Raw genomic sequence first — 12,816 nt, 5'->3', positions numbered from 1 at the left:
GAATGTGAAGAGAGAACCTACAGAATGGGAGAAAAATCTTTGCCACTTGCACCACAACCTGAGTGTTAATCTCCAGGTTAAATAGGTAACTCAGAAATACTTAACACCAAAAACCCAAATACCCCAATCAAAAACGGGCTAAGGAACTGAATAGGCATTTCACAGAAGAAATATGAATAGTCAATAAATATATGAAAAATGTTCGACAGCTCTAGCAATTAGAGAAATGCAAATAAAAACTACACTGAGATTTCCAGTCAGAATGGCAATTATCAAGAATACAAGTATTAAACGCTGGTGAGGATGTGGGGAAAAAGGTCCACTTATACTTTGCTTATGGGCCTACAAACGGGTACACCAAATCTGGAAAGCAGTATGGAGATTGGAATGGAATCACCATTTGACCCAGTTATCCCACTCCTCAGTTTATACCCAAAGGACTTAAAATCAGCATACTACAGTGATGCAGCCACATCAATGTGTCTAGCAAATCAATTCACAAAGCTGAACTATGCAACCAACCTAGGTTCCTTCAACAGATGAATGAATAAAGAAAATGTGATATATATATGCAATGGAATATTACTCCATCATAAAGAAGAATAAAATTATGGTTTTTGCTGGTAAATGGATGGAACTGGAGAATATTATGTTCAGTGAAACTAGTCAATCCCCAAAAACAAAAGGCCAAATGTTTTCTCTCATATATGGATGGTAATTCACAATATGTGGTGGGAGGGCAGGGAGGAATAGAAGCACTTTTGACAAAACAAAGGGGAATGAAGGGAAGGAGGGGAATAGGAATAGAAAAGATAGTAGAATAAATGGACATTATTATCCTTTGTACATTTATGATTACATAACCAATGTATTTCTACTTGTGTATAACCAGAAGAAAGAGAAATTATACTCCATATGTGTTATAATATGTCAAAATACATTCTACTATCATGTATAACTAATAAGAACAAATAAAAATGTGTTAAAAACATTAAAAAATAAAATACTCTTTTTGTTTACTTTGTTCCTTTTGCTACTTTTCCAAATTAGTGAGTCAACATTAATTCAAAATCTGGTTTCTCAACATGATTTTATATAGAGAAAAATCTGAAAACTCCCCCACAAGACAATAAAACTGGTAAATGAATCCTGTCAAGTGCAGGATATAGAATCAAAATATAAAAATGTAGCATTTTTATACAACACAATGAACTTGCTAAGGAAGAAATTAGGAAAGCAATCCCATTAACAATAGCCACAAAACAAATCAATAAATTACCGGGGTATAAATTTAATCAAGGAAGTGCTTGATCTCTACAATGAAAATTACAAAATGCTAATGAAAATAATTTAAGGGAATAAAAAAATGGAAAAGACAGCCTATCTCACTTTTGCAGTATTCCATTATCTCCTCTGCATGTGTCTTTGCTTTCCTAAATAAATAAATGTCTGCCTGTGTCTCTGAAGAAAAATAAAAAGATATTCCATATTCATGGATTTCAAGGATGAACACTGCTGACGTGTTCATACTACCCAGAGCCATTTAAAGATTCAATGTAATCCCCATCAATACACCAGCCAGGCATGGTGACACACACCTGTGATCCCAGCAGCTCAGGAGACTGAAATAGGAAGATCATGGGTTCAAAGCCAGCCTCAGCAAATGTGAGATGCTAAGCAACTCAGTAAGACCCTGTCTTTAATAAAATACAAAATAGGGTTGGGGATGTGGCTCAGTAGTCGAGTGCCCCCGAGTTCAATCCCCAGTACTTCCCCCCCCCCAAAAAAAATATCAGTGGCATTATTCACAGAAATAGAAAAAAATTCATAAAATTCATAAAGAACCACAAAAAGATTCCAAATAACCAAAGAAATCTTGAACAAAAATACAAAATAAAAAGCTGAGAGCATCACAATATCTGATTTCAAAACATACTACATAGAAATGGTAAATAAAACCACTTGTACTGTCATAAAAACAGACACAGAAACCAATGGAACAGTATACAGAACCCAGAAGTAAATCCACACATTTACAGCACACTTCTCTTCAGCAAAGGCACCAAAAACCTACACTGGAGGAAGGATGACATGTTCCATAATTGGTGCTGGGAAGCAGAATGAAACTTGACCCCAGTCTCTCATCATATAAAGATCCACTCATCGAAGGCCAAAAGGCAGGTCTGAATCTTTGAAACTACTGGAAGAAAACTTAAGGGAAACACTGCAGCACATGGGTACAGGGAACGATCTTTTTATAACTGACTTAAGTGCCCAGACAACAAAAGAAAAACCATTGAAAAGTGGAATTGTATCCAAATAAGAAGTTTCTGCACAGCCATGGAAACAAACTCCAAAACAGAGAGACAGCCTACAGAAGGAAAGGAATGCATTTGCAAGCTACTCATTCAATAAGGGATTGATATCTGGAAGTTATAAGAAACTCAAAAATATCTGAAAGTTATAAGAAACTCAAAAATCTTAACCACATAAAACTATAAATGATCTTTGGGAAGAACAGTTGAATACGTGGGAAACATTTAACTGAAAACTTTACAAGTAAGTTTTTTTTATTATACTGGGATAATTACTTCTTTAATACGTTAAACAAATTTTTGAATTTTCAAATGCTTTATCTTACAATGTAAGATTCTACTCAAGTGTGTGATTCAGAAATCAACAAAAAGTTTGAAAATTAAAAAAAAATAAATAAAAAGTAAAAATAGACAAATGATTCAAATAGGCATCTCTTAAAGGACGATATACAAATGACCAGCAAGTATACGCAAATGTTCAATATCACTAATGATAAGGCAAATGCAAAGCAAAACCACAATGAGGTATCATCTCACTCCAATCAGAATCAAAAGGACAAAAAATAACAAATGTGGGTAATAATTTAGAGAAAAGGGAACTTTTATACACTGTTGGTGGGGATGTAAATTAGTATAATCAGTATGGAAACTGTAGGGAGTTTCCTCAAAAAAAAGAAAATAGAAAAATAATTCCAGTTATCTCACTATTGGGTATGTATCCAAAGAAATGAATATAGTATATCAAAGAGATACCTGAACTCTCATGCTCATTGCAACACTATTTGCAAATAGCTAAGATATAGAATCAACTGAAGTGCCCAATGGCAGATGAATGGATAATGAAAAAGTAGTAAATATAGACAATGGAATATTATTAAGCCATCAAAAAGAACAGAATTCTTTCATATGCAGCAACATGGGCAGAACTGAAAGATACTATGTTAATGAATAAGTCAGGCACAGAAAGATAAATATCATGTGTTCTTAATGTGAAAACTAACAAAGGTGTTTTGTAGAAGTAGAGGGTGGAATTGTGGTTACTAGAAGTTAAGAAGAGTAAGGTGGGATGAGTTACTAGGAGATTGTGTAAGACTTATGAAAATACAATTGTACAGGAGAAATAACTCCCAGTGATCTGCTTCACAATAGGATGACTATAGTTCAAAATAATATGTGCATTTTATAAAGAAATAGGAAAGAGGCATCCAAAGATTCTCAAAACAAAGAAACAATATGTTTATTGAGATGGAAATTTGTTAACAATCAAATTTGATTCTTAAACACTGTATGTAAGTACTGAGTTATCATACACTATACCCCATACATATGTATTTTATCAGAGACAATGGTAGCATCTGACTTTTCTGTATTTAAAACCTTTTTTGTATATTCTTTCAAGTTACTTATTCCCTGTCATACATCATATATCCATTATTGCCCATGAGTCTCATTTATTTAACAAATCACAGTTACTAAAACATTCCTTGAAGTTTAGCTTTCTAACCAAGAAGAAAGTGAAAGAATATTCATTTCATGCACATGGCAAAATCTTAGAATATGATTGTTTAAAAGATAGGAAGCTTTATGTCTTACGTGGAGGACATGTAGGTGCAGAGGAGTCTCTATTTTGATGTTTCAGCTATGAGGGGTTTGAAAGACAGCCTTTAGTCATTCACTGGATAAACACCCTTATCACTGTGAGTTAGGCATGTCTCTAAGGTAGAAAACCATAATTAAGTCATTATTCCCCCCAAAAATGAGAATAAAATTAGCCTAGGCAAAACATTTTGTTTCATCTTTTTCAGAAAAATATATCCAGAACTTCTGGTTAGAGTGGGTTAATTTGTGGGATCATTGCTCTTGGTGGGCTTAATTAGAAGATCTGGGGGAGGGAATCATGTCTTTAAAGGCCTCAGAGATCTGCTAATGCCATGAAGATCTGGTGATCTGAACAAGGTGATCTGCCAAGGTAGAGCTGATTTTAATACTTGGAGGTTATTTCCTGATACTGCTCCGTGGATTTGTCTGCACAGAGGATCATTACTGAGGAAGAGAGAAACCAGCAGGGCATTCAGTAGTTCTTTGTATCTATAATGATAAAACTGGAAACTTCAAGGGACGTAAAACACACGAACAATTGTCCTTCAAGAATTCTATGCAGGGCAAGAGGCTAAAAAGATAAGCCAAAAACCATTAGGAAAAAGGTGAATTTTCAGCAGTATTCTAAAAAGAGAAAATTAGAGTTCAGTCACTACCAGGGAGAGGCCCAGTACAGGTTTCCCAATTCCACTGAAATTCCTGGGAAGAACAGAGGTGAAAACAAAGTATACTGTCTTACCACAATTGTAGCCACAATTATTTATAATATTTAAAGTGATCAACCTCCCTTATACTCCATCTGCCTACAAAAGACAAGAAGAAGCCCATCAAGGGAAAGATATCATCAGAAATTGTACAGTTTTTATTAAAAAAATAACCAGTATTCAATTCAAAATTAATAGGCTTAAGAGCAAGTGAAACAAGAACAGAGGGAAAAAGAGAGAATTAGATACCTTTATGTTCAGGATAAACAAATATTAAAGTCACTGAGAAAAGGAATTAAAACAACTTTGATTAATATGTTCAAGTATATAGAGGAAAAGATGGGCTAAAAGATTGAGTAAGGTAGAATATTATCTGATATCAGGATCTGAATAATTGGAAATTATGAACTCTATACATTTAACAGCAAGTTAGAAACCACAGAAGATAAGCTTAGTAATCTGGAAGGAAGAAAAATTAAAATCCATAAACTTGAGGACAGGTAAAAAAGAGTAAGAATTAAGAAATATTCTTATTAGGAATATAAAAATATGTAAGGGAAAAGACACATACATTGAAAATTTCTTGTGTGTTTTTAAACAGAATCCCAGAAGGAAAGAAAAAAGAATGAAGTATAAGCATTATTTGAAAAAATATTGCCTGAAAAAATTCTAAAACTAATGACACATACAAACTCAGACATTAAAAAACAACCATGAAACCTGAGCAGAATAATTAGAACTGAGACCAAAACCATGTACAGGCACACAAAGTAAAACTATCGAAAAGCAAAGAAAAGAAGAAAACCTTAAAACCCACCCAATAGGTTATTTTTGTGCATCCTGACAATCAGTTTGATCCTAAAATTTAAATGTAAATTCAAAGGAGGAGACAATTGATAAAACAACATAAAGAAGGACAAAATAGGTTTTACTCTACCAATAATAATAAAAAATTACAATTATATAAAACTTTAAAAATTAAGTCATTGTGGAATTATTTTGAGGATAGATGACTGCAGCTATTTTATAAAATAGAGAATATGCAGATTCCTACATGCACAGTCTCCTGGTTTAATTAATTAGTGACAGCAATGCAGTTCAGTGGTCAGAGAATGATCTTTTCAATAACAGGTGGCTGAGAACATCAGATATCCAGAGAAAAAGAGCTTAAATTTAGACCATTGACAAAAGTCCATTCCAGATGGATTGTAAGTTAATTTTGAAAGGTAAAACACAAATCAAAACTACCCTAAGATTCCATCTCACCCCAATTAGAATGGCGATTATCAAGAACACAAGCAACAATAGGTGTTGACGAGGATGTGGGGAAAAAGGTACACTCATACATTGCTGGTGGGGTTGCAAATTAATGCAGCCACTCTGGAAAGCAGTATGGAGATTCCTCAGAAATCTTGGAATGGAACCACCAGTTGACCCAGCTATCCCACTCCTTGGTCTATACCCAAAGGTCTTAAAATCAGCATACTACAGAGATACAGCCACATCAATGTTCATTGCTGCTCAATTCACCATAGCCAGATTGTGGAACCAACCTAGATGCCCTTCAGTTGATGAATGGATAAAGAAACTGTGGCATATATATACAATGGAATATTACTCTGCCATGAAGAATGATGAAATTATGGCATTTGCAGGCAAATGGATGAAATTGGAGAATATCATGCTGAGATAAGCCAATCTCAAAAAACTAAAGGACGAATGATCTCGCTGATAAGTGGATGAGGATATATAATGGGGGGTGGGAGGGGTTAGTGTTAGGGTTAGGGTTTGGTTTAGGGTTTGGGATAAGGAGGGTGGTAAGAATGGAGGAAGGAAAGACTGTATAGAGGGAAAAGAGGGGTGGGCGGGTGGGGGGAAGGGAAAAAAATAACAGAATGAATTAAACAACATTACCCTATGTAAATTTATGATTACACAAATGGTATGCCTTGACTCCATGTACAAACAGAGAAACAACATGTATCCCATTTGTTTACAATAAAAAAAAAAAGGTAAAACAATAAGGTTTTTAGAAACGTAGAGCAGGAGAATTAAACAGTTTGAGCAGGTGAGTGGGGAACGAGATCCTATTCATGAAACTGGCTCTTTGTAATACTACACATGAGACTGTGGCTTGATTTAAAGATCCAAATAGCAGAATTGAGCTATATCTGAAACTCTTCATTTTTATAAACTCATCAGAATAGTTCCACGTCTATGGAAAAATGCTAATCAGCAGGAATAAAATGCATAAAAGTAACAAGTGTGTGTTATCAAGACATATGATCTGCTCATTTAATTTTGACTCCGCCAGAATATAATTAACAGAATAATGCTAGCTTGTGCAAAATACCAGAATAGATGCCCCTGGAGGAGGCAAAATTCAGAGCAGCTTGATAACTCACAAAGCAGAATAGGGAAAAAGGCAGAATTAAAAACAAATACTCACATGATCATTAACATGCTGCCAGAATAAAGTGTGTCTCGTTCTACTTTTCCTGTGTTTAACACAGATGTGGCTGGCTTAGTATGCCACATCTGTTCTTGTTTCCACAGAGTTGGAAGATGGAGTCCACGCTTTATTCCATTCAACATGAAAAAAGTTCTATTCACATCAGAATCAGCAAGCAATTGACGATTCCAAGGGAAAAACAGAATTTACATCAAACTTGACACTGCAGCACTACTTAAAAGAGTTTAATTGGAAATATCTTTTTTCTTCTAAATCTCTAAGATCTTTATCCTTGCTCCACTTTGCCTTATCAGCTGCCTTTCAAATGTGTGCTCCACTGATACATCACATTCTTCTTTATGCCTGGACCCCTGGGAAGCACAATCCAGATTTCTTCTCAGGAAAGTGGCAACTCCAGACAGTTAGTCCTTACAAGCACTTCCTGTTCCAATAAGTCCTGGCAAATTACATTCTTACATTCTTTCTGCCTTTTCCCACCAAAACAAAAACAAAAAACAGACAAACAAACAAACAAAAAAATGTTTCAAGGAGAAGACAGCACCCAAGAATTACTTGTGATACCCAGGGCTCACTTGAACTCTGGCTTACACTCATCTCCCAAATTAGGGATTGAGAAGGCTCTCCTCTTGAAGTTGCATTTCCTATCCCAGTGTTATGGTTAAAATAGAGGTGTCCACAAAATTCATGCGTGAAACAGTATGAGAAAGTTTAGAAGTGAAATGATTGGGTTATAAGGTCCTTAACATAATCAGTATAGTAATCCACTGGTAGGAATTAATTGGTTAGTAACTATAGGCAGGAAGGGTGAGGCTGGAGGAGGTGGGTCTCTGGGGGCATGCCTTTGCGTTTCTATTTTGTGCTTCATAAGTGAGTCTCTCTTTGCTTCCTGATTACCATGTTCTGAGCTGCTTTCCCCCACCACACTTCCACCATGATGTTCTGCTTCACCTCAGGCACATAGCAATGGATTTGGCCATCTATGGACTGAGAACTCTGAAAACCGAGCACCAAATAAACTTTTTCTCCTCTAAAGTTGTTCTTGTCTGGTCTTTTGGTCACAGTAGTAAAGAATTGAACTGAAACATTTAGTCTGATGGCTTAGCTAAAAAGAAAATATCTTCCCTCAAGTCCAGATTTAATCTCCCTGCTCAGTCAGTCAGAGTTCCACTTATGTCAGCAGAGGTCAATAGGTGGAACTGAAAGGAACATACAATTACTACTGGAACTAACAGAGCAGTATTAAAGCTTGCAAAAGTCTTTCTTACAATGCTCCTCTTCTGTAAGATCGTATTCCAACTACCATCATGACTTGTGTCATTTGGCAATCATGGTAAGGAAATACTTCGTCTCGTGTTCATAATTTTGACTTATTCCAAAATAACAGCTCAGAGCTACACCTTCATTTACAAATCCCACATGAGTTCTCAAAACATAACCCAGATGTTGCTTCCTTTGAAGGGCGTGGTACTTCTGTTCTCAACACACTTTGGTTCTAAAGGAAGAATCAACCTGTTCAAATTAAGTCATAAGGAAACACTGAAGGCATCGGAGGTAGTTATGTGGATCCCACTATGGATTTTGTTGGGAGGCAAAGGGAAAAGCTAGCATTTGCACTGCATAGTCAGCCTTTAAAGTCCCCTCTCTCTAGTGCTGGTCTTTAAGAACACTATTTGGCTAAACTTCCAGACCATTTCCTTTTCCCTTTGACTTCTGTCACAATTCACAGTGACACCTTTTAACACCAATACCACCTGGGTGACTTTAAGGATGTTAAGGTCATTTGGTTCTGCCATCTTTTCAAGAAGAATAATGCCATCAGGACATCTGCATTTCTGTAACTCATTTGGAATCCTATTGACTTGAGAGTGCTTCCTATTTCTCATTGTACCATAAACTTGTTGAAAGTTCTAATCACAATCCTTGCATAAATTATTTAATATTTTAATATGGGCTAAGGCATATTGGTCCTATATGCACATTAGAAATATAAAGATTGGAATAAGGTATATTTACCACTTCTACAAGTAATATTTTATTCACATAAAATGAACATGCTAAAACTGAAGTATGAAAAATTCCTAAAACAATTTTACAAGTTTTCTATTCTGTTGTTTCTTACAGAGTAGATAATATTAAAGTCACTTTAATAGGAAGGCTATAGATATTAAAATGCAACAAATGCTTGCTTATGTTAAATTACAATGAATAATGATATTTATTATAACTGAATATATTGCTTACATCTGTCAGATGGCCAAAAGTTGTTTCAGCAGTTTGGATCATAAGTTGCTGGGTCACTTGATCTAATGCTAGAAGAAAACAAAACATTTAGGATATCTTTTAGAAATAATATTTTTAAATAAGGAAAAATAGAGAAGTCAGTTGTCTTTTCATTATCAACATAAAAATAGCACACAAAATTAGAATGCCCCTAAAAATAAAATTGATTGATGATATCTCATCCTAAATTCACATTTACAGACAACCAGATAATCTTAAAGAATTCTAGCACAGAATCTTAAAGAATTCTAGGAAGTGTGCTGGGGGCTTTGGGAAAGTCTAGACTCAAGAACAAAGAAACAATCCAGGATGCCTAACTATTCTTTGTGTTTTGAACATAACGCATGTTGGCTGCATAAAAAGACAAGACAAAGGACTATGTTAACACAGTGAAGATGGCCAAGTTAAAACACAGAAAAAACCCAGAATCTTCACTGACATTATTGAATATTCTTACACGGCATCATAATGACCTTATCTTTAAATCATCTTTAAATCAGCTTTATCTTTTACTTGTTCAAAAGAAATGTAGGTTTTTTTTTTTTTTTTCTTCTCGTTTGAGAGGCCGGGGATTCGAACCGCGGTCCTTGCGCATGCTAGGTGAGTGCTCTCCAAAAGCAACTATTCCTTCAGCTCCTCTGAAGCAATGTAAATGACAAATATAAATATGTGTATGCAATAAAATGTAGGACTTTGGTATTTTGTGCATAATCCATTAAATTATGAGACCAGCTATTTCATCAGTTTTCCTCCCTAGGCTTAAATAATGTTCATAGTCTCTTTTTTCTTCAAAATGCAATATATGATGAATCCACTAATGTTTTTAAGGCAAAAAATGTCAGTTTCAAACTACACTACATAATGTGAGTAGAACTATTAGTTGACCTGATAGTCTACTTAAAAAGTCAATATTCATACAAATTATGGCACGACTTAATATTTTGAAAATATTTGCTGCTCAAAATAACAGAAATTAAAAAGTAGTAAAAAGCCGGACATCGTTAAAGCCCAAACCCATTTGATTGTAATGAGTAGAATATGTTAAAGCCAGCTAATCCAAGAAGGACATGCCAAGTAATGTAACAAACTCTCAGGGTATGGCCTAATGGAAATTGAGTCTGAGAGCAGATATCTCAGGAGCCAAGGATGCCAGCTCTATGCCTTGGAAGTTGTATGGACCCACCATATCACTGCAACCTTTGATTCCCCTTAACATCATTCACTTACCTCCTCCCTCCCTCTGATTATCTTGTGTACACCAATATGGAGCAGCAAACCCAAGTTTATAAGATTTCGTAATTCAGTAAACTACCAGTTGACCCTAGTAGTTATTAATCAAGTTTATTTTATTATTTTTATTGAGACTTGCCCACACCTATATAACTTGTTCATATTAGATTAAAGGTACAAATCTGGTTTGAATATATCAATTAAGGCGTTCTCTTCCTGGAATCTACGAATGGCACCCAGAAATGAAATTGTCTAGTACAAGAAGTAAAACAATTCAAATTGGATTGTGCATATGAAGTGCTGAGCACCATCTAGACAATGTTCACATTATTCAATGAAGCCCTCACAGAATTCTGTAAGATAGTAATCTTACAGTGATAAATTGGCATCTCAGGGAAATTAAGCAATTAGCATTGCCGACATTTTGGTTCAAGTTTTGTCTTGCTTGATAAAAAGGTAAAAATGGATAATTACCTCATTGTAAATTATAGATATGATTCTGCTAATGATTCTAATTAACATAGACACACACAGGATAGTACAAATTTTCCCTGGATTTTATAGTTATAAAGTATAGGAATACATTTTGTCAAATAAATGTTAGCATTATTATTCCAGTTTGGTGTTTTAACACTTTATATAACATTAGAAACATAATTATTACATTAACAATTTGTAAAATCAACCTAGAGAAAAGCATATGCAATTATTTCAAAGTAAGGAGTTCAATTGTGATATGCCTAAGTAATTGTGATAATATACCGTATTTGAATATAAGATTTAAAAAAAATAAGTTAAAATGAGTAAGTAGTCACTCAACAAGCAGATATTATTTGAGACGAATTGTCTCTTGTATTTCAAATCACAGATAGAAATTCAAAGTAGGACGATGTCATTTCAGAACTGAAGTCAATTCTGGCACAGAAGAAACTTTTCACTCCTTTTCTATCAGCATTTTAAGAAGCAGAGATGGGTACAGAAATACCATGTGATTTCATTTCAGCAATTATGATAGTCATAAAAATAATTTTTGTTTCCTTTCTTTATAGCTTCAGAAAGACTTCTGGAGGAACAGCTGAAAAAGTAATGTCAGATTGATCTACAGGATGTAATCCAAAGGGTCCTGCTGTTAGCAGTTTTCCTAAAGAGGAAAGTCCTCAAGTTTTGACATGTTTTCATTAGAGCGTTTACATGACTCCCTGAAGCCTCAATGATGGTAAAGAAAGTAGAACTGTGCAGGTTCATTGAACAAATAACAAAAAAAATTTAAAGTTTCTGAAAAATGTTGTTATTTGTTGTTTCTCATTTGTTCTGTGAATGTAGTGAAATGTACAGGTACTTTTTATTGTTAACTAATCTAACATTTCTGGAATAAACTTGATGTATAATACTCTTTCAGATTCAATGTCCTAATAATATATTGGTGATATTCCATATGTACGGTTATTTATGAGATCACCCAGTATTGTCTTTTTCCTGTAATGTCCTTATCAAGTTTGGGTACAAAAGATATGGCGGCTGATCAGGGTCTAGTGAAGTTCCTCAATCTTTTCTATAAAAGGGCTTGTGTAGATTGATGTATATCTTCCCCCATTGTTTTGCAGAATCTACAAGTTATACCAAATGAGTGTGTGGGGAAAGATTTTAAGTTACATATCCAGTTTCTTTAATGAACAAAATTATTCACAGTTTCCATTTCATTTGTGAAGATTTTTCTAAGTTTGACTTTCCAGAATTTGTGCATTTCATCTAGATAATGAAAGTTTTATTGACATAGTCATTTGGAATAGTCTCTTGTTTTTAAAATGTATGCTTTCATCTTTTTCATTTCAGATACATAGCACATGTTCCCCTCACCCTGAATAAATCTCTGCAGAGGGGTGCCAATTTTAGGACTCTCTTCACAGTCATCTTGTGATTGTACTGATCAGTTCCTCTGCAGGACTGTTTTTTTATATTTTAAAATTCTGCTTTTGTTATTCTTTTCTTTTACATTCTTTTATTTAAATTTCTACACATTTCTAATATCTTGAAGCAGGTCATGGGCTCTATGATCTCATTCCTTGTGTTTCTTCATTTATAGCTACTAATTTTTTTTTTTTTTTTTTTTTTTGTACCAGGGATTGAACCCAGAGCATCTTAACCACTGAGCCATATCTCCAACCCTTTTTATTTTTATTTTTTTTATATTTTGAGACAGGGTCTCACTAAGTTG

General features: G+C 34.5%; 1 protein-coding gene across 1 annotated transcript in view; it reads right to left on the bottom strand.

Annotated features, from left to right (window-relative positions):
• The window catches only part of LOC306665268 (uncharacterized protein), a gene marked incomplete at its 5' end in the record, with an annotated part of 145,909 nt that overhangs the window by 40,688 nt on the left and 92,405 nt on the right, over nucleotides 1–12,816 (bottom strand). The window contains one exon of the mRNA XM_079146638.1: nucleotides 9,333–9,400. Coding sequence (XP_079002764.1) covers nucleotides 9,333–9,400 — 68 coding nt within the window. The remainder of the gene's footprint in view (nucleotides 1–9,332; nucleotides 9,401–12,816) is intronic.

The sequence above is a fragment of the Sciurus vulgaris genome, assembly GCF_902686455.1.
Source record: "Sciurus vulgaris genome assembly, chromosome: 1".
In the NCBI taxonomy this organism is placed as follows: domain Eukaryota; kingdom Metazoa; phylum Chordata; class Mammalia; order Rodentia; family Sciuridae; genus Sciurus; species Sciurus vulgaris.
This window is presented reverse-complemented; position numbering and strand designations above follow the sequence as displayed.